The sequence below is a fragment of the Argentina silus genome (genome assembly GCF_951799395.1).
Source record: "Argentina silus genome assembly, chromosome: 21".
Lineage (NCBI taxonomy): Eukaryota > Metazoa > Chordata > Actinopteri > Argentiniformes > Argentinidae > Argentina > Argentina silus.
In genome coordinates, this window is record NC_139675.1 from 11,043,573 (window position 1) to 11,068,430 (window position 24,858).

Sequence of the window (24,858 nt, forward strand, 5' to 3'; positions counted from 1 at the left end):
AGAGAGGGATTTTAATTAAAATATTGCTGTGCTGGCAGTGCGGATATCGAAACAAGGATATTTTAAGTGTGTGTATCTTTGCTTGCATGAACAAAACACTACTCACAATCTCCCCCTAACAGTTTAGACCTTATGTTTGTTTGTTTTTTGAAGACAATATGTTGTCAATTGATACCAACATGACAGAAATAGGTCTAGGTCTACCTTATCTGAGGCAGAGGGAGTGTGTGTGTGTGTGTGTGGTGTGTGTGTGTGTGGTGTGTGTGTGTGTGAGAGAGAGAGGGGAGGGGGTTAGTGATGTTAAGTTTCCCTGTGGTCAGCTCTTCTCCCACTGAACACACAGCCTTATCTATGTCCTGCTCTGCAGCAGAGATATGACCTCTCTCTCTTTCCTCTCTGCCTGTCATTTTCATGTCACCAGGGCTCTCTGATGGCTCCACTGTGACTGCCTTGGTTAATGGTGTGTGTGTGTGTGTGTGTGTGTGTGTGTGTGTGTGTGTGTGTGTGTGTGTGTGTGTGTGTGTGTGTGTGTGTGTGTGTGTGTGTGTGTGTGTGTGTGTGTGTGTGTGTGTGTGTGTGTGTGTGTGTGTGTGTGTGTGTGTGTGTGTGTGTGTGCGTGCGTGCGTGCGTGCGCGCGTGCGTGCGTGTGTGTGTGTGACATATATTCAAGTGACGTTAATGTGACACTGATGTAAAATAGTAAGCCTGATGTTGACTTTTGGGTTGTTCAATTTATAGGACTTAGACAAGTTTAATGTGTATGTTGATATCTCATTCTCCCCTGTAACTTGTGCAGTAGTTAAATTTACATTTCTACATTTATGGCATCGAGCAGACACAACAAAATACATTTGTTCAAGTAAGTGAATCATCTATCCATCAGTCATCATAAGAAAAAGTAATCTATGCTAGGACCCGGGGCTATTGGCAGTCACAATGCTAGAAGAAGGAAGAATAACTTTTTTTAAATTAGTTTTTATTTTATTTTTGTTTTACAGTAGAGAAACTGTACAGGGGGGTAGTGGGGATGAAGAGGTCTTTAGGAGGGACAGTTAAGATATAGCCTGAAGAGATAGGAGAGATAGGGTCTTCAATCTCCGGCAGAAGATAGGTAGTGACTCTGGTTTTAGATCATCAGGGAGGCCGGTTTTTCTCCATTTCCTCTCAGCTGCCCGGAGCCCTATTCTACAAGCTTGCAGGGTTTCAGACGGCCAAGGAGAGCTTGGAGAGCATGGTGCTGGCCTTGAGGTCAGTGGACAGAGAGAGCTGAAGGATGAGGAAAGAGTGGACAGGAGGGTGGAGGAGGCTGCATCAGTGGATAGAAGGGAGAAGGATTCAACAGGGTAGGAAGGATAAGACAGAGGATGAGAGAGAGTGGTGAAGGAGAGGGTACGCAGGTTGTGATGAGAGGATACAGTGTGGGTAGAGACCGACTGGGAGGGGGTGGATTTGAGGGGAAGGGAGAAGGATACAAAATGATGATCAGAAACTGGAAGAGGGGTAACAGTAAGGTTGGAGGTATGGGAGGATCTGGTGAAGACAAGGTCGTGCTGATTGCCCGCCTTATGAGTCAGAGGAGAGTGGGACAGGGTAAGGTCGAAGGAGAGAAGGTCAAGTGCTCCAGATGAGTGAAGCTTCTCTGACTGGATGTTGAAGTCACCCAGTAGTGTGAGCGGTGTACCATCCTCAGGGAAGAAGCTGAGAAGGACATCCATTTCATCTAAGAAGTGGCCAAGCTGACCTGGTGGACGATGGATAACGACAATGTGAAGTTTGACAGGGGAGGAGACAGAAACAGCATGGAATTCGAAGGTGGATATGGACAGGGGAAGGACATTATGTGACCACTTGGGTGAGATGAGGAGTCCTGTGCTGCCTCCCCCTCGACCAGAGAGTCTAGGGGAATGAGAAAAGGAGTAGGCGTCAGAGAGGGCTGCTGGAGTAGCTGTGTTTTCCGATGTACTCCATGTCTCTGTGAGGGCAAGGAGGTGGAGGGACATGAAGCAGGCGTAAGCTGAGAGAGCCTCTGCTTTCCGGACCGCTGACTGGCAGTTCCTAAGTCCTCCCTCCCAGTGAGTTCATGACCTCAGATTGACCCCTGTGTGTTGATTTGGGTTCAAAGGTCATAGTTAGCTTTCCAAACGGAAACGGAACGTGCAGTTTAGAACGAGGCAGCATGGGGTCTCGTGCTTGGATCAAACCCGCTGTAATCTGCTTTCACGGGCTAACTGGCCATCGCTGTGTTAATAGCATGTCAGATGTGAGATTATGTTAATCTGGTTGGCTGTGCTGGTGCGTTTCCCCTCCTCTTACTTTCCCTCCAAAACCCTGATTCTGATTCTGCTACGGTCCTACAGGGAACTTTGGCTGCTTGGAAACAACAAATGCTGATTTCACTTGACAGGACTAGGCTCCTCCCACGTTTGAGGTTGGGGGGGGGGGGGGGCGGGGGGCGGGATGGGGTTACCCTCTAAATACACACACACACACACGTTCCCCTCCAACACTGTAAACACAGAGACAGAACTCAACTCTCCCCTCCCACTCCAGACCTTGAACTAACTTGACTGTGTGCGTGTGTGGAGGGGGCGCACGCTGTTGAAGTGTGTGCATGTGTGTGTGTCTGTGTGTGTCTGTGTGTGTTGAGGAGAGCGTTGTGGAGGGCTGCTGCTGCTGCTGTTGGCACGAAGGGAACGCAGTAAGGGGGGAATAACACATTCCACGGCTGTCTCATACACACACACACACACACACACTCACTCTCTCTCTCTCTCTCTCTCTCTCTCTCTGTCTGTCTGTCTCTCTCTCTCTCTCAGCAGCTTTGGTTCTTGTTACTGCAGTACTGGCTTGACTGGGTTGAGCTCGGTCGTGTTTCACCACCTCAGGGGAGGGGTACTTCTCTCTCTCCTCCCTCTCTCTTTTCTCTCTCCTCCCACCTTCTCTCTCTCTCTCTCTCCTCCCTCCCTCTCTTTCCTCTCTCTCTCTCTCCTCCCTCCCTCCCTCTCTTTCCTCTCTTTCTCTCTCTCTCCTCCCTCTCTCTCCCTCTCTCTCCCTAAACCTCGTCACATTGGGCTAGCCTGCTGCACTGGGCTGATGAGCGGACACGACGGAGGCTACTCTACCACAGGAACTGCGCAGCGTGTGTGTGTGTGTGTGTGTGTGTGTGTGTGTGTGAGTGTGTGTGTGTGAGAGTGTGAGAGAGAGTGTATGCGCGCGTGTGTGTGGCACCGTTAAAGGGAGAGCGCCAAGTGTATGCCCGGCAAAAGGGGGAGTGACGTGAGTGTGTGTGTGTGTGTGTGTGTGTGTGAGAGAGAGAGTGAGTGAGAGAGAGTGAAAAGCAGTCCTACCACAGTTCAGTCTGGACAAGGCTTTTGGTGTTTTTCCTTCGTTTACAGAGAAGTTGGATGTCTGGGTAAGTACTGTAGCTGCTTGAGCAACAGTTCTGTTTATGGTGGATTTCTATGTTTGTGTGTTTGTGTGTGTGTGTGTGTGTGTGTGTGTGTGTGGCCGAAGGGTGGCTCATGAACCGCAAACTTTGACTCTCTGTACTTTCAGCCCATAGATGGACATAGTATCGGTTTAACCTACTTCATTGTTGCGGAATACGTACCCCAACATTCCTCTACGTGACTTAATAAACTTGTCACGGAGAGAGTCTGGTGATGTTGAGGACTGGCAGTGCCCGTTGGTTTTATACCAGCCTGCCTGGGCATGGACTCCATCACCGTGTATTGTAGATAAAGTTCCATCACTGCAGTCAGATCCATATGTGTGTAATGGAGCCCTGGCTGTGGACGTACGCAGCTTGTCTGGCTGGTGTCCAGCAGTTTCTCCATCGTCGCTGTATTGATTGGGTGTATGAGGACGCGCGTCACTGTTGCCTCACAGTGCGCTGGTCTGTACTGACAAACAAACACACACACACACACACACACATACACACACACACACACACACACACTGTGGTTTAAGAGGCTTTGTTAATGATGTCGCCAGCTCAAATGGTGTGAGGGACATGCACTCAACGGTTTGAAATAGTCACACCCTCATACACACACACACACACACATCCTTTAATACTGTCTGCTTGTCAAATGGTGTGAGAGACTTGTGCGCACACAGTCACAGCCCCACACACACACACACACACACACACACACACAGCCGGTGGTTGCACTTGTCCTTTTACGACCCCGCCACAGTCCAGCATTTGTATAACGTTGGAACACAGCACTCCCTATGACTAAGCATACAGCCCATTCCTATGGCAACCCCTGTTGTTCCTGAAAAGCCCTCCTCAGTCTGACAGAAATCGAGAGCAGTTCGCCATTCCTAGCCTCACACACACACACACATTCCAAGGGGACACACACACACACACACACACACACACACACACACAAACCCATGATCCATAGCTGCAGGATGCATTAACGATTGGTTCAAGATAACATGTCAGTTATTAACTAGGTTTGATTCAAACAACTGCAGCAGAGGAGGAGAGGTTTGAAATGCGTTGCTTGGAAGTATGATATCAGTAGTCAGGATGCATGACTTGATGCGGTGCAAAGGCTTGCCAATGGTTTTGATGAGGGGTAAAATGTGCATTTTAAATAGCTTCTTATGCTACACTGTACTGTACATAGGTAGGCTGATTTTATACTTCTCTCTATTTTATATTGTTTTAATAATTTGATTGTGATGTGTTAGAACTGGTGGAAACCCCAGGTGTAGCCAAGCATTTCTGGGACATGTGGACATATAATATATGATATGTCATAAAGTGTAAATCTGTTGAAGTACATCAGCCGACTGATAAGAGAGTCATAAATGCATAAATACACTGAGATTATGGGCGTATATCTGATAAGTGGATAGAAAGTAGTATCCATAGCGTGTGTGTGTGCGCACGTATGTGTGTGTACTAGACCACACACAAAACGCACACATTCTCATTCTCCCACTGTTACAGGTGAGTTACCCTCCTTCTGTACTTTGTGTATGGTGGACTTATGCTGTGTGTAACGTTTGACCGTTCAAAGATTTAGTTTATTCATTAAACAAGGGTTCATTCATTAAAAGTTTCAGCTGTGTTTTTCTCACCCTGAATAAGATTCAGGGCATTTATTAGGGCAACTATTGAAGTTGATTTGGAGTTGGACATCGTGAAGGAATGTCCTTTCGTAGGCTATATGTTTTTGTTTTTTTTAAGTCCATGAGAAAAGGTAACCAACCTTAGATTATATTGTTAATGTTTTTACTTTAATAAGACCAACAGTAGATTATCTCCCCAATAAATAGTCATTTTATTCACTAAAAACAGGTCGTAAAGGAAGTAAAGTTCTTTAGTCTTCTTGTGTCCACAGAACGCTATATGAGTTTTAAAGATTGCTAGCAAGTACAGTCTTGTTCATTTTTGTACTAATAAGCCAATACAAAGGAGGATTCTAGTAGTGATTTCAAACAGCTCCTGCAGTTAAGGAGGTAAGCTGTGGCTGGCACCGTGGATGGTGTGAGGGTGATTATTGCCTTGGGAGTGGCTGTGCATGCGTGTGTGTGCATGTGTGTGTGTGTCTGCGTGTGTGTGTATCTGCGTGTGTGTGTCTGTGTGTGTGTGTGTGTGTGTGTGTGTGTATCTGCGTGTGTGTGTGTGTGCGTGCGTGCTGGCCCATAGAATTCCTCTTGCTGGGGGGGTGTGTGTGTGTGTGTGGGGGGGGGGGGGGGGGGGGTGGCTGATTGAACCAGGCACAGGAGAGAGAGAGAGAGAGAGGGCCTAATGGGGGAGCGAAAAGACAAATGGACAGGATGTGTAAGAAGGGACATGAAGAGAAATGGTGAAGATGGATGGATGGATGGATGGATGGATGGAGTGAGCTAACGGAGATGGCAGACGAGAGAGATGAAGAGAGATGGGGTGAGGGAGACAGAGAGAGAGGGCAGGTTAGGGGTGGATTCTCAGGCCCCCAGAAAGGAAAGAGCAATCACAGTTTCCATCTAGCGTTTGTACCCCCAAGGCCCATTACGTTAGATAGCAATGCCTTATTGACTGACTGACTGACTGACTGTCCAACTGACTGACTGACTGACTGACTGCACTTCAGTCAGAGGGTCAGGGCTAGAATGGAAACGCAGGGAACCCTGCAGCCTGCACTTTGTATACGACCATGCCATAGAAGTGGAGGAAGGTGCCCCTGGCTCTCTTGTCCACTCCATCTCGCATAAGGAAAGAACACACTGCTCCTGTAACAAAAGGATTTTTTTTTATTTTCTGTTGAGTCAGTGGAAAGGGCTGAGAGAAAGGGGGAGAGAGGGAAAGGAGCCAGAGAGAGGGGTTCAGTTTCAGCTTAGCAGTTTTAATATTTATCTTGTGACGCGTTCACGAATGTAATCTCGATCACGTCTTTTTCCATGTCGTCCTCTTCCTCACCCCGTCGTTGTGCAACAGCAACTATCCTGAGGTAACCACGACCCCAAACCTCGGCCACCCCGCCGGCCAATCGTGGTGATGTGATGCAGGCCGGTACAGTTGCGTAATGGTACGGTTGAGCCTTCAGATGGGAAAATGGGATTTAGGAGGAGGTGTGACCACTCGCACTGTTGTTGAGGGTTAATACAATGTACCGTGTTAATGTAAGGTCAGGATTGCATAACTGCTGGAGTGGCAAATAAGCTTACACATGGGAGATACAGTTAACTATCATTTTAATGCTGTGGAAGTTGTTTTTTCCACAGTTGTCATACACTCCCATTCCACTGGTTAGTTGTTTGTTAATTGTGGTTGATGCTGTACGTGAATTGTCCTTCTGCTACAATGAAAACAATTTAATTGAATGAGAGAGCTCGCACTTTTCCCCTGACTCACGTCACTCCCTGGTTAATGAGCTCTGTCTCCCTTGTTCTTCCAGTTCTGACTGTACTGTGATATTTACATGATTACCCTCCTCCAGCCCAGACACAACCCTCCTGCCTCCTGCCTCCTGCCTCCTGCCTCCTCCCCCACGTCTGAGTTCCCCGTCGTTCCGGCTGAAGAGATTTCCATTCCAGGGGAGGCTGGTGGAGGTAGAAATCGGAGGATGTTGTAATGCATGGAATGAGGAATGGTTGGAGAGTTTGATTCCTTGGCTGGTTGTATTGTTCTTCAGTAGTTAGATTAAGTGTAGGAGGCTAATTGCTAATTGTGGTCTGTGGTACCATTTGAAGCCCCACTGCTCTGTATCTGACCCCTCCCCCCCCCCACCCCCCTCCACCCAGCCCTCCCCCGTGTCCCATTCCCTCCATCTCAGTGGTTATTGTACTCGACAAGCGTACATGAATACGCAGTAGGGTCCTTCTCCCTCTGCAATCGGTAGTCGTGTACACACACACACACCCACCCACTCATTCTCACACACAGGCATACACACGCGCATGCACACACACATACATACATACACACACACACACACACACACACACCCCCACTCATTCTCACACACAGGCATACACACGCGCATGCACACACACATACATACATACACACACACACACACACACACCCCCACTCATTCTCTCACACACACTTGCACTCTCTTCCTCTCTCACTTGCACTCTCTCTCTCTCACACACACACACAGAGCACACCCCTCGAGGCAATAGCCTGAATGTAACATGAACGGACTATACATTTGATGTGCTGAGCGCAGCTTTTGAAGCCTTAGAAAGTCAGCCGTGCTTCGTCGGCCGAGGACCCTCGTGTCAAACGTGCCGCTCACTCTGTTCTCGCTGAGGATAATCTGACCGCAGCGTAGAGAGAGATGTGATGTCACTGAACGAGGGTCGCCGACCGCTACTAAATGAAGTTGATGTTGTAATGGATTGAACGTGTAAAGAGGATCCTATTGGAACTTAGATACAGAACTTAGATACAGAACTTACTGTGCTACAAAACTTAGATATAGAACTTTGATACAGGACTTACTGTGCTACAAAACTTAGATATAGAACTTTGATACAGGACTTACTGTGCTACAAAACTTAGATATAGAACTTTGATACAGAACTTACTGTGATACATACCTTTGATACAGAACTTACTGTGATACATACCTTTGATACAGGACTTACTATGATACAGAACTTAGATAAAGAACTTTGATACAGGACTTACTATGATACAGAACTTTGATACAGAACTTTGATACAGGACTTTGGATGCAGTACTCTTCCCCCCCTTAGTGGTCAACTTTATCTGAACTTAAAGCATCTAGGCCTCTGCTTTTCCATTGCCCACAACCCCTTTGTTTACTCTTTAGATCGTGGTCGTGGTCACTTTTGTTCATTTAGTGAAGGATCACTTCCCTAGTTTTGTAGGAGATTTCCTGGATGAGTAGTGCTCAGTACTTCTGAACTGACTTGATTTCATACTTTTTTTAACATCTGTTTATACAGGGGAGACGCACTCTTTTGCAGGTGCACCCTGTTCACAATATTTACACAATAACAAAAAAATACAACACAGTTAAATACAGAAGTCAATACATCATATAAAACCACAATATATAAGGAGAAACACATCATATCACATCCTTCACCAAGAAGGTCCTCAATTAACACCCTAAATTGCCCGAGAGGCACCAGAACATCCAACTGAAATGTTTTCTGTAGATTGTTCCAGCAGTGAAGTGCACCATAACTAAAAGCGGATTTACCCAATTCGGTGGAGACCCGAGGAACCTCGGTGAGGTAATTTATGTTCTTAAATTTCAATAACGAGGTTAGGTAAGCCGGGAGTTTATGCAGTTGGGCTTTATACACAAAAAGGGAGTAATGAAGACCTCCTTTTAATAAATGATGCAATGATGAGTATTAAAAACTATCAACTGTAATAAAGCGGATGGCGCTATGGCAGATGGTATCCAACGGTTTAAGAGTAGTGGCTGCTGCATTTTGGTAGACGATATCACAATCATCAAGCACTGGCATGAAGGTTGATTGCCTCCACCCTTCACAAGTCTCACTGAAATGAAACCTCCAGCCTTTAATGTGTGCATTAGCCCTCAAGCTAGCCAGAGCGCTACACTGCTACGGAGACACCTGTGCTGTATTGACATAAATGCCAGAGGCTAGCTGTTCTCTCTGGCTCCGTCCCAGGTGTGCCTCCCCACCCTGTCAGAGAGCTAGCGATAGCGACTCTAGCTCATGTAGCCGCTGCGGCGGTGTTGGACTAATGGATATTTGATAAGGCCACCGTCTCAGGTCGGCTGGTTCCAGCGCTAACTCGTGCATAAGTAATGAGACTGGGTCACAGGCCCAGGAGAGGGAACTGGATACTATATTACACTGCAGTATTTACAACTAGCTGCTCTTGGTCTGCACTGACGGTGACATGGGGGTGCGTCCCAATTGTTTTTAAAGATGCCTCCTCACTATGACTCCTTTCCTTCATCGGAACTGATGTGAGAGAGAGAGAGGGCCTGGGCTGGTGAATGTAAACACTATTCTGTAGGCGATGCCACAAAGGAGAGGAGATGAGGAGAGGAGACCACTTTAGACGATTGAGATTCCCCTCAGGATTGGTGTCCGGTGAGGTTGATGTCAGAGCGGTGGCATTTAGAAAAAGGCTGTTCGGTCAGTGAAGTGGCTCGTGGAGTTAACGTCCATCTGATCTGGTCTTCAAACCTCGCTTTGTGTGATTGCATGTCACACAAGCTGTGTTGTAGCTTCCATTCAGAGTTTTCAGCAGCAGTGTTAGATTTTGTGACTCTTTGGCCATGCTGTTTTTTTGGTGTTTTTTTTTATGAAGGTAAGGCAGGGTTGTGTTGCTCCCATAGTTGTGTAGGAAGAAGCTGATAGGTAGTCTCTGTGGAACTGCCATTCAATGGAGCAGCACTGTCCTGGATATTAAAATAAAACTGCTCCTTTTAATAGCTTCTCTCTGTCTCTCTCTGACCCAGATGAGTATGTGCACGCACACACGCACGCACTCACTCACTCATCTGGCAGGTGTGAGTGTGGAGTATTCTAACCACAACAAGCTATCTACCTATGTTTGGGCTGACCAAAATGCAGTGTGCTATTCAGTTCTGGTCACAGGACTACTAAGTAGAAGTCAGTCTCTCTCTCTCTCTCTCTCTCTCTCTCTCTCCCCCTCTCTCTCTTTCTTTCTCCAGATGCCGGAAGTTTCCGTCTCTGGAACCTGTTTATCTGTTGTTTACGTGGAAGGGAAAATGACTCCATCTGTTTCCCATATCTTGACAAACAAAACACTTTCCCCTGCATCTTTATCAAACATGTAAGCTCTGACATTTCTCTCAGTCCAGTTTAGCTGAGTTTCTCTCTCTGAATTCACCCACGCACTGTAGGGATGTGGGCCTTTGACAAAGTCTATGTCTTTCTAACAATGCCCAACCTTCAATGGGGCTATTGTTTGCAACTTTTTTTTTTATATAAAAGGCATTTATGGAACTGTGTGGCAAGTCTCTGTAATGTTTGGGCCTCCTGACAATGTCTTCTGTCTTAGTTTTTCATAAACTTAAACAACTTTCCAGCATCTTTCTTTTCCATCCAAATGCTCATGTAGCCGGGGTGATTAACCACGGAAAGTGTTCAATCTTAAGCTGATTGACCTCATTGATTTAAATGGCATATGAAATTCTTAAAGCTACATTTAATGACTTTGTGGAAAATAATGACGCTTCAGCATATTTTATAATGCCACCTACTGTAGGTCTGATGTTTGGCAGATTATCCGTTGTTTCTTAGCCTTCAAGAGAAAGGGGTTTTGATTTTAGGGTGTAGATGTTACACAAGTTTCCACATTATAACAAATATGTTGATGCACTGTATGCTATTGTCAAAATCGGTTAAGGTGTACTGTATTGTGTAATGCACCCATTTTAAACACTCCCTACTTTCCCCAGTAGAGGGCAGCAGTGCTGAGTCCCCAGGTTATTCTGTTTCTGTGGAATTGCCCATAGCCAACATTCATTGCGTAATGTAATGATTTGATTTGATTGGAATTGACGATCAACCGTTTGTTCCTTGCTGTGCCACCTGCAATTCATTTGTCATCTTGCACAATCTTGCTGGCATAATATTGGCATCTGAGATGATAAATAACTGACTGTGGTTTGGAAGTGATATTAATTCACTGTTGTTGTTTTCCTTTTGTGTTTTCCAGGTGTTTTCAAAGGAGGAACCCTGAAAACAATGTACTCCACTCTCCTGTCTGTACAGAGTGACCAGTCCATAGGACCCTAAGAAGTGTACACTTGTCGGTCTGAAGTGCACTTCAGTGTCCACCCTTCAGTGAATTATTCTAGGACAAGTGAACTGTACAATAACCCTGTTCTTGAGTTGAGCTCCGGAGCATACATGACATCTTCAACCAGAGACCAATTAGAGGTTGAATAGATAAGCAACCACATGGAGGTGCTAGTGGCTTGACCGTGCTGTGTGGTTCTATAACAGTCAGGAACAATAACCTCAACCACCGAGAGCCGCAGAGATGAGCGTGTCTCAGCCTGGTGACCGCATTCCGGTCGGGGCCCAGAACAGTTCCGGTATGAGGCTACCGCTTCACACCGGGGACCAGAATGGCAACGCCTTTCCTGTCTCCTCTTCATCATCCTCTTCATCCCCGGACTCGTTACGGAGCCTGAGCAGCCTGAGCGGAGGCCGTACCGACAGCCCTCTGGATGTCGACATGCTGGACATGGTGACGACAGAAAACAAAATGGCTGCCGTCTGTCCGGCGGAGGATGACTTGGCAGAACCGGAATCCAACGACTACTCTGTGTCTGTGTACCTTGATGCTGCCGATGACGAGGACACCTGGAACGACAACATCACTCTCTCCATCACTGGGGTACAGAAACCTAGCAACAGTATCCATGGTGACCTTAGCAACGGAGCTGGTGGGAGACGGGGTTCCTCACCAGACTCCGAGGCCACAGAGATGCCTGGTGATGATGATGATGACGATGATGAGGAAGAGTCTTTCTTGTCTGTGAGCTCCGACATGGTGGTGAGGAGAACCAGCCTGAGCCCCAGTGACTTGGACAGGCAGCCCAGCAGCAGCTGCTCAATCCTGGGGGAATCTGACGCGGTCTCACCCTCTGGCACCATCACCATGGCCCTCACCCAGGAACCTCTCTCTGCCCCACTGCCTGACCTCTGTGAAGGCCTAGAAGGGAGGAATACCACTTCCACCACAGACCTCCAGAGCAAGGGGAGCACGTCACCGGGTTTGCCCGATGAAGACATGCCTCAGGTGGTGGCGGATCTGCCTGAGGAGGTCTGTCCTCTGGATCTCACGGTGGATGTTGTGGAGCCTAGAGAGGGCCAGGTGGTAGACAAGGAGCCTGGTGTAGGAGTGGAGGTTACTCTGAGTGAGACCATGGTGGTTCCTGATTCAGAGGGCTTCACTGACATGGCCCAGACCTCAACCTCAGTGCAAGGCTCTGGGGGTGTGGAATTCGCCGCGTCTCCCTTGCCCATGTCCCTGTCCCCAAACGAGGGCACTGAGGGGGTAAGCCCTACCCCTCGCAAGACCAAGGGACCCCCAGGCGGAGCACGGGCCAAACCACCCACAGTCTCCGCTGCTGCCAAGACAACTGTCTCCACAGCAACCAAACCCTCCAAGCCAGAGGTGAAGAGGTTCCCTAAACCGGACTTGAAGAATGTTAAGTCGAAGATCATTTCCAGGCCAGCCGCTCCACCGCGAACAGCCAATCAGGTGCAGGGAAAAGCCGCTCCAGCCAATGAGAAGAAAGCCCCTCCCAGGAAGAAGGAAGGACAAGCAGACGGGGTCAAACGACAAAGGTCAACTTCCAGTCATGCCAAAATGGCCATGCTGAAACCAGGCCCCAAACCCAGACCCCATCAAAACAGAGAGAGCAGAGTCTCTAGCCAATCAGAGAAGAGGAGGAAGGGCACTGTAGCCCATGGCACTCGATCGAGCTCCAGCAGCTCTTTAGGTTCAGAGGTCACTGTAGATGGGCCCGAAAGGACTCCTGGGGAAGGTGTCCAAGATACGCTTGTCCCAAATGAGGGAGAGAGCACAGGAGAGGGGACAGGGGACCAGACACCTGCCGAACCACGGAGAAGAAATGGCATGGTAAGGTGTGTGTGTGTGTGTGTGTGTGTGTGTGTGTGTGTGTGTGTGTGTGTGTGTGTGTGTGTGTGTGTGTGTGTGTGTGTGTGTGTGTGCGTGTGTGTGTGTGTGTGAATTGTTCAATTCGTGAGTTGAAAAATCCTTGTTGACAACAAATGCCTATTTCCAATGTGCTAATTGAAATTTCATGAAGTGAAATGAAATCCAAACTGAGCCCTTCCCTCTATCAGACCCCTGTTTTTCCATACGTGCATCCGTCCTCCTTCCCTCCCTTGGTGTCCTGTCATCAAAGATGTTTATGAAAATCATCAAGGGTTCAAGAGAGTTAACGTCACCGACCATGCCAAAGCTTTGTTATTGAGGTTGGGTAACCATGGGACTGACTGGTGATCACTGAGGTGTGGTAGAGGTGGATGTTCTTGGTTGGTTGTGGGTTTTTTTTAGCCAATAAGCCATTGACAGGTTTAAAATGTTCTTGTCTTTCTGCGTAACTGTGGGAGTATCTTGTTGCTCAGGCACGTCGAGCTATAAGCTTGTCATCACATGACTAAGCGATGTTGTTATTCAGGCTTAAATACTTCCATTCGCTAAGCATGGGTTGGGTTTAAAATGTCAAGAGAATCATTAGGTACGGACCATTTTGAGAGTTACCGTAAGAGCTATTTTGTTTTGTTCACTGTTTTGTTTTGAGGGAAGGTTTTTGAATGACAATGTAAGTGCTAGAGAGTCCAAAAATGTTGATGGAATGTCCTGACGTGTGCGGTTATGTAAGAATGTTCGCATGTGTGCTTCTTCACCCACCCACCCACACACACACACACACACACACACACACATCGTTGAGAAAGGTTCCACCGTAGCAAACTGTTCTTTTTGGACCAATTCCAAAAGCAAAGTCACAGGCATTTTTCATATGGAGGTATAAGCTCGTGTAAGCTTTCATCTAAGTGCTTAAGAAGAGTCAGTCAAATCTGTAGGAGCCCAGACGAGTGAGTCTCTCTCGCAAACTCGCCCGCAAACTCGCTCCATGTGTGCCCAATGTTTATAGAGGAGGAGAGGGGGAGGAACAAGAGGGGGGAGAGGAGGAGGAGGAGGAAGAGGGGGAGAGGAAGGGAAGAAAAAACAGGGCTGGTCCCAGCAGTGATTCCCAGAGGGAATGTAGTACAATAGCAACTTTTTCACTTCAGAGCTCCAGCCTACTCCTATTTCCCCTCCTCCTCTCTCTCTCTCCCTCCCTCCCTCTCTCTTCCTCCTCCCCCTCTGTCTCACCCCTCCTCCCTGCCTGCCCTCCGTCGCTTCCACATTTCTGCCTCAAACTCTGGAATGGCCAACACCATGGTTTCGCTGCGGAGCTCCGAGCTGGGGCCCATGGGCTGGGACGTGGTGACTAAACGCCAGCTCTTTCTGCAGAAGGTCTCCTCCAAGCTGGGGCCCAGACAGCAGCAGCAGCAGCAGCTCCAGGCCCAGGTTAAGGGCAGAGGGGCTGGGGGAGCGAGCAGCACCGGGGGGCCCACTCTCCTGCCTTCATCTCCAGCAGCTGTAGGAGGGAGTCCCGGCACCAGACTACTCCCACCAGCGTCATCTCAGATGGGGAAGGATGGTCAGAGCCCTGGAAGTGGCTCTCCACCAAGAGGACGACAGAGCCAGCCTGTGGGTATGTACATACATAAAATATATATCTGTATCTATATATATATGTACACACACACAGTCCATACACTCTCTGTCTCTCCATGTGTTTGTCCCTCTCGCTCTGTCGAGCTTTTGTGACAGAGCTTGCTGCTAAAAACGATGGTTGTGTGAGATTTTGTATCAGTGTGTGCAGCGCCGGCACGTACAAATGTGTGTCTTATTTACCCAAGTGTGTGTGTGTGTGTGTGTGTCTGCGCGCGTGTAAGGGTGTGTATTTAAAGTCTCCTCCGTCTCTGCAGCAGAGGCAGGAAATGAGCAGGCTGACACTGCAGAGCTGCGAGTTAAAATGCCTTTCGCATTCCAGACCACCTCACACACACACACACCACCTCACACACACACACACCACCTCGCACACACACCACCTCACACACACTCTCACACACACACACACACACACACACACACACATAGCCACACATACATACACACAACGATGTCTGTTTTCTACACTTCATGTCACATACAGCAAGTTAGTTGCTGACAGACAGGCATGTAGTGTGTGTGTGTGTGTGTGTGTGTGTGTGTGCGTGTGTGTGTGTGTAGAGGGGATAAGAGACTGCAGCTGGTGTGTCCAGACAGTGTTTCTGCTTGGGTCTCTTTCAGTGCTGCGCAGTGTTACATAAGAGAACTCTCTCTCTGTACCCGGTATGTACTGCAGCTCTTACTTAAAGGCCATTTAAAATGTGAGCGTGTGTGTGTGCATGTGCTGTGGGCTCAGAGTGAGTGTGCGTGTGTGCGTGTGCTTCGGGTTCAGAGTGTGCGTGTGCGTGTGCGTGCGTGCGCTCGCAGTCTAATTTTACCTCAACTTCCCTCTCCTATACATTTCAGTATCTTTAGAGGAAGTTAAAGAGCATGTGTGCGTAAGTGTTTTTTTTTCTTGTTGTGTCTCTCCCTCTCTTTCTCTGTGGGTCTTCTATTCTTTTTCTTTGGCCTGAGGGGATTTATTCAATAATTGTTCCTGTGAGTGTCCCCTCACACACAAAGGACTGTGTTGTCTGAGGAAATTGAGATGATACAGTCAGCGTGACGTTAGCCATTTTGTGACATTAACGAGACGCTGCAGCTCCTGCTAACATGGTATCATCTGTCTGGTCTGTCTCAATAGCTTGTAATTTAACCCCTTGTTTCCATAACCACTAGCTTGCAGTGTGTGATTTGGGACAGTAGGGATTTGAGGCAGATAGGAAGTGTGTGTGTGTGTGTGTGTGTGTGTGTGGGGGGGGGGGGATTTAACTGTCGGAAAACTGTGTGTGTGTGTTGGAATGTAACTGTCAGATAACCAGATCTGCGTCTGTTGAAAAAAGGACAAATTCCGAGGCGGCACAATAGGTTGGCCTGTCTCCCTGCTGTTCGGAGGGAAAGTGGTCCTTACTTGACCCCGACGGCGGGCCATGTGTAAAAGCCTTCTTTGAGCTCACTTGGTTGTGGGGACAGTCTTTGAATGGCCCTCTCTTAGGATGTCTCTTGTCCAATTACAGTGATTTGTTTCCTAATTTCCTAACTGGCCACAGAGGCAAACCTATCAAAGACACACTTGTCAATGTGCTGTTTTGGATTCTTAACCTTGGTGTAAACAAACATTCACCACAAGGTGGACACAACACATCAAGCGCCAACCATTACCGAGGGCAGAATTGGTCTAACAAATCCGGTTTATTTGCTTACTGTGTCTTCTTAGGACGTGGAAACAACCCAACACATAAACAAGTCTGACCCTGATCAAATACTATACGTCCTTCTGAGTATTTTAGTCGTACTAAATGTGGTGGCTATTCAGTTGGTTCCATTATACCAAACTAAACTGAGCACAGCTCAAGGATATGAAAGTATTTGACACATACTGTATGTGTTCGACCCTGATCTAATACAAGTTGACAGCTCACAGAGCAGGGCTTTATGGTGGTGTTGCAGTACCTACATTCAGCCACCGGAGGGCAGGCGTCTTAGTGTTGAGTTTACTGTGTTTACTCTCCACACGGCAGACCTTCCTGTTTTTGATGAGCGGAATTCACAGGTCCACTCAGGTCGTTGCTATGGACACAGATGTATAGAGCCTTAAATTTTGAGTCACTGACACACACACCTATCTCTCTTTCTCTTTTTTCTTTCTCTCTCTTTGCGCTCACAATCGTCGTCATCTCACGCACACACACGCACATGCACACACACGCACACACACACACATCCACTTAACACCGGTGTGAAAAGGAAAAAGGAGTCACCAGTCTTTGCGGCGGTGTTTCTCCTGATAGGAAAGCATGTGTGATTGAGTCATGGAAAAGAGAGGGATGAGAAGGAGGAAAGACTATTGGTTCCCATAACACTTCCCTTTGACGCACTTTCTGACGATAAAGGCCCGTGTGTTGCACTTCAGAGGTATTCTCCCGAGCAGTGATGCAAATTGTTGTATTTGCGTCGTGCATTGCAGTGTTTCACCAGCGCTGCATTTGATGGTGTTGAGACACAATGGAACACCCTGTTCTCCTCCGAGTCAGCAACACAGTAGTGTGTGTGTGTGTGTGTGTGTGTGTGTGTGTGTGTGTGTGTGTGTGTGTGTGTGTGTGTGCGGGGGGGGGGGGGGGCAATTCAATTCACTCACAACCCTCCTACTCTCAGCTGCAACCTTTATCGTGAGCCATAAGGTCATAGAACGGATCCACCTCCCACAGGGGGCCAAGTCTCTGTTTGCTGACCAGAGAGAAAGTGAGATTCAGAAAGAGTGAGAGAATGAGTATCCATGGTGTAAAAGGTTGCTGATAGGCCTGTGACTGTGTGTGAATAAGTCAATTGTCGTTGGTTTCCGCATCCTGTATGTGCTGATACGGGCCCTTCACTCTCTCTCTCTCTCTCTCTCTCTCTCTCTCTCTCTCAGGACTGTGGAGTGCATCAGACTCTCTTTGCTCAGTAACTGTCTCATGTTCTCACTCTCTCTGTCTCTCTCTCTTTCTCTTTCTTTCTCTCTCTCTCTCTCTTTCTCTCTCTAGAAACAGATACCGAATATAAACAATTCTCCACATATTAATACGCTGACAAAACAATAACAAACAATAATATCATCATGATCACTGACACTGATGAACTCGACCCCCCCCCCCCCCCCCCCCCCCCCCATATGTGTCTTCTCCCAGGTATCCCCAAACCACGCGTCACAGAGAGGCCGTCGGGATTGGCTGCTCCGGCCACGGTGACCTCTAACCCCAAGACGTCAGTTAACCCAGGGTTAGGCGCTGCTCGGCCAACGGCGGCTGTATCCAAACTGCCCGTGAAGGGCCTGTCGACAAGCCTCAGCTCCTCCTCCCTGGGCAGTGTCGCCAGTGAGACCAATGGCGCACCGGCCCCCAGCAAAGGTGAGACAGAGATGGTGTGTGTGTGTGTGTGTGTGTGTGTGTGTGTGTGTGTGTGCGCCAGAGTTATCCCTCCTACATTTCCAAACCACAGAAAACCTTTATTAGTCATGTCCTTCCTCTGGTAATATACACACACACACACACACACACAAAGCACAATACCCCAGCAGAGATGTTCATTGGTGTGGTTTTCCTGTTGCTGGTGAGTTCACATCCTCCTCCTTGCCACTCGTACACGTACACAGAAACACACACACACACACACACACACACACACACACAATTATCCACACATACAGTTCTGCCACTCATCCGACCTCCCGTGACTCCGTTAGTCACCATTTGCCTCCCGCCTCTGGGAATGTCGCTGGGAATACCAACCCCTGCTGCTGTGGCCTTCCCACTTCCTCTGCAGGGGTCAGAGGTCACATCTGGGCAGGCTTAAACACAGAGACGTGCGTGTGTGTGTGCGCGTGCATGTGTGTGTGTGTGTGTGCGTGTGCTCCCCTGACCCACATTCAGAGGAGGGTTTTTGTCTGGGCCTTGCTCTAAGCCTCTGGATTACATCTGGATTCTACACCCACCCCCCCACCCCCCTTTTTGTCTCTCTAAGGTGTATTTACGTGTGTGTGTGTGTGTGTGTGTGTGTGTGCATGCGCGCGTGTGTGTGACCTGTGTGACCTGTGTGTGTGTGTGTGTCTCACTGAGGTTCACCGTCCGCTAAGTGAACCGAACAGTAATTCACTCACACAGTTATTGATTCCAGAGAGTCGTTTCAGGAGGCAGACAGTCTACACACAGTCTTGTGTACAGTTGATCTACAACCTGTACACATCCTCCAGTGTGAGGTGATTGAATAGGTGCTGTATGTAATGCCTGAGGCTGTTTGGGTCGTCTCTGGCTGGCTTCACTGGGCCAGTTAATAATGAATGAGGGTTTGTGCTGTTGCTCAGTTCCTCCAAAGATCAATACGACTTCAAACGCAAACCTGAAAGTGTGCAGTCTGTTTGGACGGCGTAGAGGTGGTTAGAGGAAGGTTATAGGAAGGTTGGTTTGACAATGTAGAGGTGGTCATAGGAAGGTTATAGTAAGGTTGTTTTGACGGCGTAGAGGTGGTTAGAGAAAGGTTATAGGAAGGTTGGTTTGATAATGTAGAGGTGGTTAGAGAAAGGTTATAGGAAGGTTGTTTGGACGGCGTAGAGGTGGTTAGAGGAAGGTTATAGTAAGGTTGGTTTGACAATGTAGAGGTGGTCATAGGAAGGTTAGTGTAAGGTTGTTTTGACGGCGTAGAGGTGGTTAGAGAAAGGTTATAGGAAGGTTGGTTTGATAATGTAGAGGTGGTTAGAGAAAGGTTATAGTAAGGTTGTTTTGACAGCATAGAGATTTGACAGTGCGATCAAAGCCTAGCTAATGTGATAACGTCAATGATGCTATCAACAGCAGCTCATGACCTCAGCTTGGACAAAACCCCAAATGGTGGTCAATGGTTGCCTTTGTTACAGTACAGCAACGCACTGTTTCAGGGAGAGAAAGGGGGGGGGGGGGGGGGAGAGAAAGGGGGAGAGGGAAAAGGAGAGATGAGGGCATGGATAAGATCTACTGGAGGGATTTCTCTGAAATCTGGAATCCCTTTGGCAAGAGTAAGAAACAGACACAAGCTAACCTCTGGCTACTCATTGTTTGTCTTTTGTCTTCTTTCTCTTTTCGTCTTTCTCTCTTCCTCTCTTCTCTTTCTCTCTTCCTCTCTTCTCTTTCTCTCTTCCTTACTTTTCTCTCACATTCTCCCTCACCCGCGCACACACACACACACACACACACACACACACACACACACACACCCTGTAGTGACTCATCTCGGAGCAATAGTTAACGGTAGTTAATAGATGCTGTAGGATGAGCAGGTTGTCATGGTGACCAGATTACGACTGAGATGCGGTTCCTATGGTGATATGTGTGCTCTTTGTTTACAGTTGAATTGTTCATCAGCAATGGTGTAACCCCCCCCCCCACCCCCCCATTTTACACACACACACACACACACACACACACACACACACACACACACACACACACACTTGTACAATCTAAGCCTGATCACTCCCAATTAATCATCCATTAAATCTTCACTACACAAACATCATTAAGTATTTCCCAACTGCCTGCCCCCCTAATTGCGATCCCACTTTGAAAGAGGCGGCAGTCGCAAATGCAGATAATATTGTTTATGCAGGTTTAGTCATGAAGAGCCAGTTTGCTAATGATTGTAATCATGAGAATAATTAGTGCCAGCATATTTTTTTGTGTAATTGCCGTATGTGTTTTCGTAAAATGAAGGGAATTATAGAATCCAAATTGCACGTGCGGCACGGAGAGGTCTGCGGGTTCCATACTCCCGTTGGGAGTGTGAGGATAGCTGGGGTGCATCATTGCCTTCCCACACACATGGATACCCCTAGGAAACGCTTTTAGTTTCTGTACAACGTAACGCAATCTAGGAAGGACGACTTGGTTTGGTTTGAGGGCTCCGGTTCTCTTTGCAAATATGAATGCAGGTTTTTCAAACATTATTTTTTTATCGTATTTCATTTGATTATGTTTGGGTCCCAACCCTTTTCAACCTATTTGAGATGGACATATAATGTATTGAAGTCTTGTTGAAAGTTATTTGGAGATAATGTCATTCATGTTTACTTAATCTGAAATAACCATCTCTCTCTCTCTCTCTCTCTCTCTCTCTCTCTCTCTCTCAGTCTTAACCCCAGCTCCAGTGGCTCCAGCATCGGGGGGGTGTAAGGCGGAGGAGAGGCCCAGTCGCACCATCGCTCTAGGGGGCACCCAGGGCTCTGTCAAGCCCCCCTCCACCACCACCACCACCACCATCACCAGCTCCAGCACCAGCAAAGCCCCAGGGGTCCGAAACCGGACCACCTCACTACCAGGGAGGAGCACGGCGACAGGTGAGTACACACAAAAGTACATGCATAGACACACACACATACACACACACACACTCTACACATAGACGCAGACACACACACACACACACATACGTATTGTCTCCCAAGGCTGCACTTTATTACCTCACAGTTAATACTATTGATTGTGTATTCTTATTCCTATCCTTGTGTTTCACTGTTGAGCTTTTTAAACACATATTTTCATTGAACTGTTTACTGCTGTATCGTGTGCATATGATACAATTTGATATGAAACACACACACACACACACACACACACACACACACACACACACACACACACACCAAATACTTCCCATACACTCAGTCTCTCACCAATCTTGTGATGTTTAGGCCTGCCAGCTTATTATAAACATCATGCCCCATTTAAATGGGAGGATATCCCAATTTAACACTCATCAAATCGTTACACAAAACAGTATTTACATCATTAAATCTATTTGTTCTCAATTCTCTAATCAGTTCACCATCACTTGTTAATTGTTAGTCACTGTGTCGTTCCTTTGATCTGTTGATGGGTTTAGCTGATGGGATTAGATAAGCTCTGATGGCTCGACAATCATGGATTTGTATAGCATATAGATAGCTTTGGCATACTGAATGGGGTTGTAGATCCTCAATAGAAACCTTACGGGTGGTATCTCTATCCTGCTTAGATAAGCGTTTCTCACATCCACATAATCACTCCATTTCCTTCATTTTAGAATGTCCCCTTTAATCTGTAATATTGAAATGTCTTCAGATGTCTTCTTTATGGACCTGAAGGTTTGTTCCCACATAATCCATCGCGTGAAATGCCCTGGGATTCAGTGGAGGCACGTGTTTGATACCGTTCCTCATTCCATGCGTGACAACGAGTCCTTCCTCCACCAGATGTACACCTCCGCTGCTCCACAGGCTTCCATCTCCAACATCGGTCCCTGGACTACATGTTTACCTGAACAGAACATTACATTGACAGTCATCTCTGTGTTATTATTCCTCCATATCGCCTTTGAGACATGGATATGAAAAACATGAACTGCGGCAGATGGCTGCACATTTGGCGTATGGTTCTATGTTGCCATGGTACCATTGATGTCATAAACCACTGAGTGTGGACCCAGTGTGTTTGTTCGCTGCAGTTGATTTCTCTGCGGGGTTCTGCAGGGTTGAGGCAGTCAGCAGTCGTCAGGGTGAACAGAGAGATTCCTATCTTTTTTTTGAGGACGTTGTTAGTTTTCGTTTCTCTTACCGTTTTTTGACAGCTCAACAACTCTCTCGTTTTAACGACACAACCTGTGTTTTTTCCCCCCAAATGGCTAATAGCCAAAGTAGCATGAGATGAGATTGAATTCTACCACACAAATGAGTTCTAATCACTGCGTTCCTCATGTTTTTGTTTTTTTGTCATTTCTCAAAAGCCTGTTTCAATCATCTGTTTGCTCTCAGCGGTTCCATGGGCCATCCACCCATTCAGTATCAGTCTGCAGGTGATAATGTATGAAAAAATGATAATGTTTCTGATGTCGGGGGGGGGGGGGGGGTGGTGGTATACTGTAGGCATGGTAGAGGTGTCAACGACCCCCTCCCACCGATACCCCACACTCAAACTCCTCCCTTATGGGTGGTCAAGTCACCACACAGGGGGTCTTAAAGCCTAAATCCACTCCCCTGTGTCAACAAAAAAGTGCAGCAGCGAGATACCTGGAGTTCTTAGCTATCCTTCCATGATCTCTAGACTACACCGAGATAGACCCTCTACCACAGGCCCAGACCAGCCCTCGCCTAGCTTCCCAGACAGCTGCTGTCTGTAAAGAGACGACAGAGCCAGAACCTGCTCGTGGAGCTGTGGTCTACTGCTACAGTGAGATCCTGAGTCCAGTGTCCAGTATCCAACCATGGGACCACCATGCCCAGCCATGAGACTCTGTCCAGCCATGGTCTTTGACTACTTCTCTACCGTGACTGTGCCCGCAGGCCTGAAGACCCCCACGGTGACCAATCAGGTGACGGCTAAACAGCAGACCCAGAACCCCTTGCAGAGGAACGGCTCGGCCAGACTAAGCCGCCCCGCCGCGGGAGTGACAGGTAAGGAGGAACTTCTGTTGATGTGTGTGTTGTGTGTTGTGTGTGTGAGTGTGAGAAAGCACTGCACATGTGGGAGTTTGTATGTGTGTGTGTGCGTGTTTGCGTCATGCATTTTGTGTGTGTGTGGTACTACAGTATATGCTGTCTAGATTCTTAAGTCATGACACAAAAGTGAATATGTAAAAAACATACCGAGTTTACCTTGAATATTCTGAGAGGGAGATTAGGATGATGGATAGAGAGACAGAGGGATAATACCCTTGTCACACAGGGCTGATGTTTACAGTGCACACACAGGGTTAACCTGTCTTTAGAACCCCCATTCCGCCTCGAGAGTAGGCCCTCGTTACCATGGCAGCATTCCAGCGTCCTCACATCGTGAGAGCATGCACGTACGGTATGTTCCATGTGAACAAGACTGGCAACATTACACCCCTCAACCCGTTTTAATGTTGTGCTCCCTTAGCTGTGAGAACCGACTATGAATCTAGAAACATGTACGAATAGAACTGATTTGTCATTTGCAAGGTCGCTGGTATTTCTAGGATGATTGATCTGAGGAGATCTGTCAGATCAAAAGAGTCCATTATCTGATGTAGTGTCTGGTGCAGAGTCACCAAATGGACCCCTAGCCCCTAGGCACTCCTGTAGATCTGAAAGGATGAGATGGGTATAAGCAATATGGTGGTTGGTTAACATTACTTTCTGGTAGGCAAGACCAGGTGGAATTTTGGCGACCTATCCAATCGTTTCAGATCGAGAGGAGTGCTGAGGGAGTTGGGGCTGAAGAGCTTTTTTAACTTCAGCGAAGGAAAAGTGACTTTGAATGATTTTTTAGCTTGATGTGAAAGCTTAGACGGTGAACTAAGCCCTTATTTTATTGTCTTTTTTTTTTAATAGCCTCTATTTTTAGTTTGGCGACTTTGAAGTTAAGTCTCTAACAGAAACATGTAAGTAATTTGGGAGCATTCCCATGTGTTTGACAGTCATTAGCGCCAGCGTTTGGTGCTTAGCGTTCAGGCTCACGCCGAGCGCAAACAAACAGATACACAAGATAGTCGTCCTGCAGTCTGCCTGTAATTATACAAATATATTGGAGACTGATGGAAATTGCTCTGAGGGCTGGAACTGTTTCCTCTGTGACACACAAACCGTACTGTACACACACACACACACACACACACACACACACACACACGCATATGTTCCAATCAAGTTACTTTAATTGTACTAGGAGCAGAAGTGTGCTTTGTTTTTCAAGGCTCGCACTGATGCGACTTTCAATGCCACTACCCCATTAAGGCCTCATCCAGTATCTCTACATCTCTCCCTCTCTCCTCCCCCCCATCCCCCCTTTCATTCCCTCTCCCCCCTCCACTCCACCCCCACCCCCCCCCCCTCTCTCTCTCTCTCAGCCAAGTATGTTTAGTCTAACCCCAGAGCTTTGTCTTTGCCACAGAGCCCTGTAAGGCAGGTGCCACCATTGTCCATGTTGCGAGGCCCATATGCTGTATAGAACAGACTGATGTGGTGTCACTGCTGTATTCACGCCTGTCACACATGATGAACAGCCAGTCTTTTGTGCCCTGAAGAGGACTTCTCTCAACACTTCAGCTTGGCGTGGTTCCGGAATGCGGACATGTGTGCCCCGTTGGAAGTCTAGCCGCCATGTTGG

General features: G+C 47.5%; 1 protein-coding gene across 4 annotated transcripts in view; it reads left to right on the forward strand.

Annotated features, from left to right (window-relative positions):
• mtus1b (microtubule associated tumor suppressor 1b) overlaps positions 1–24,858 on the forward strand; it is a 55,268-nt gene that overhangs the window by 4,379 nt on the left and 26,031 nt on the right. For 2 of the 4 annotated variants that reach the window (XM_083692997.1, XM_083692999.1), the window contains exons 1-6: positions 3,292–3,412; positions 11,159–13,096; positions 14,504–14,747; positions 17,917–18,135; positions 20,886–21,092; positions 23,073–23,183. In XM_083692997.1, coding sequence (XP_083549123.1) covers positions 11,486–13,096; positions 14,504–14,747; positions 17,917–18,135; positions 20,886–21,092; positions 23,073–23,183 — 2,392 coding nt within the window. In that variant the 5' untranslated portion in view covers positions 3,292–3,412; positions 11,159–11,485. Of the gene's footprint in view, positions 1–3,291; positions 3,413–11,158; positions 13,097–14,503; positions 14,748–17,916; positions 18,136–20,885; positions 21,093–23,072; positions 23,184–24,858 lie in introns of those variants that run through there. The other 2 variants (XM_083693000.1, XM_083692998.1) reach the window with 2 other exon arrangements.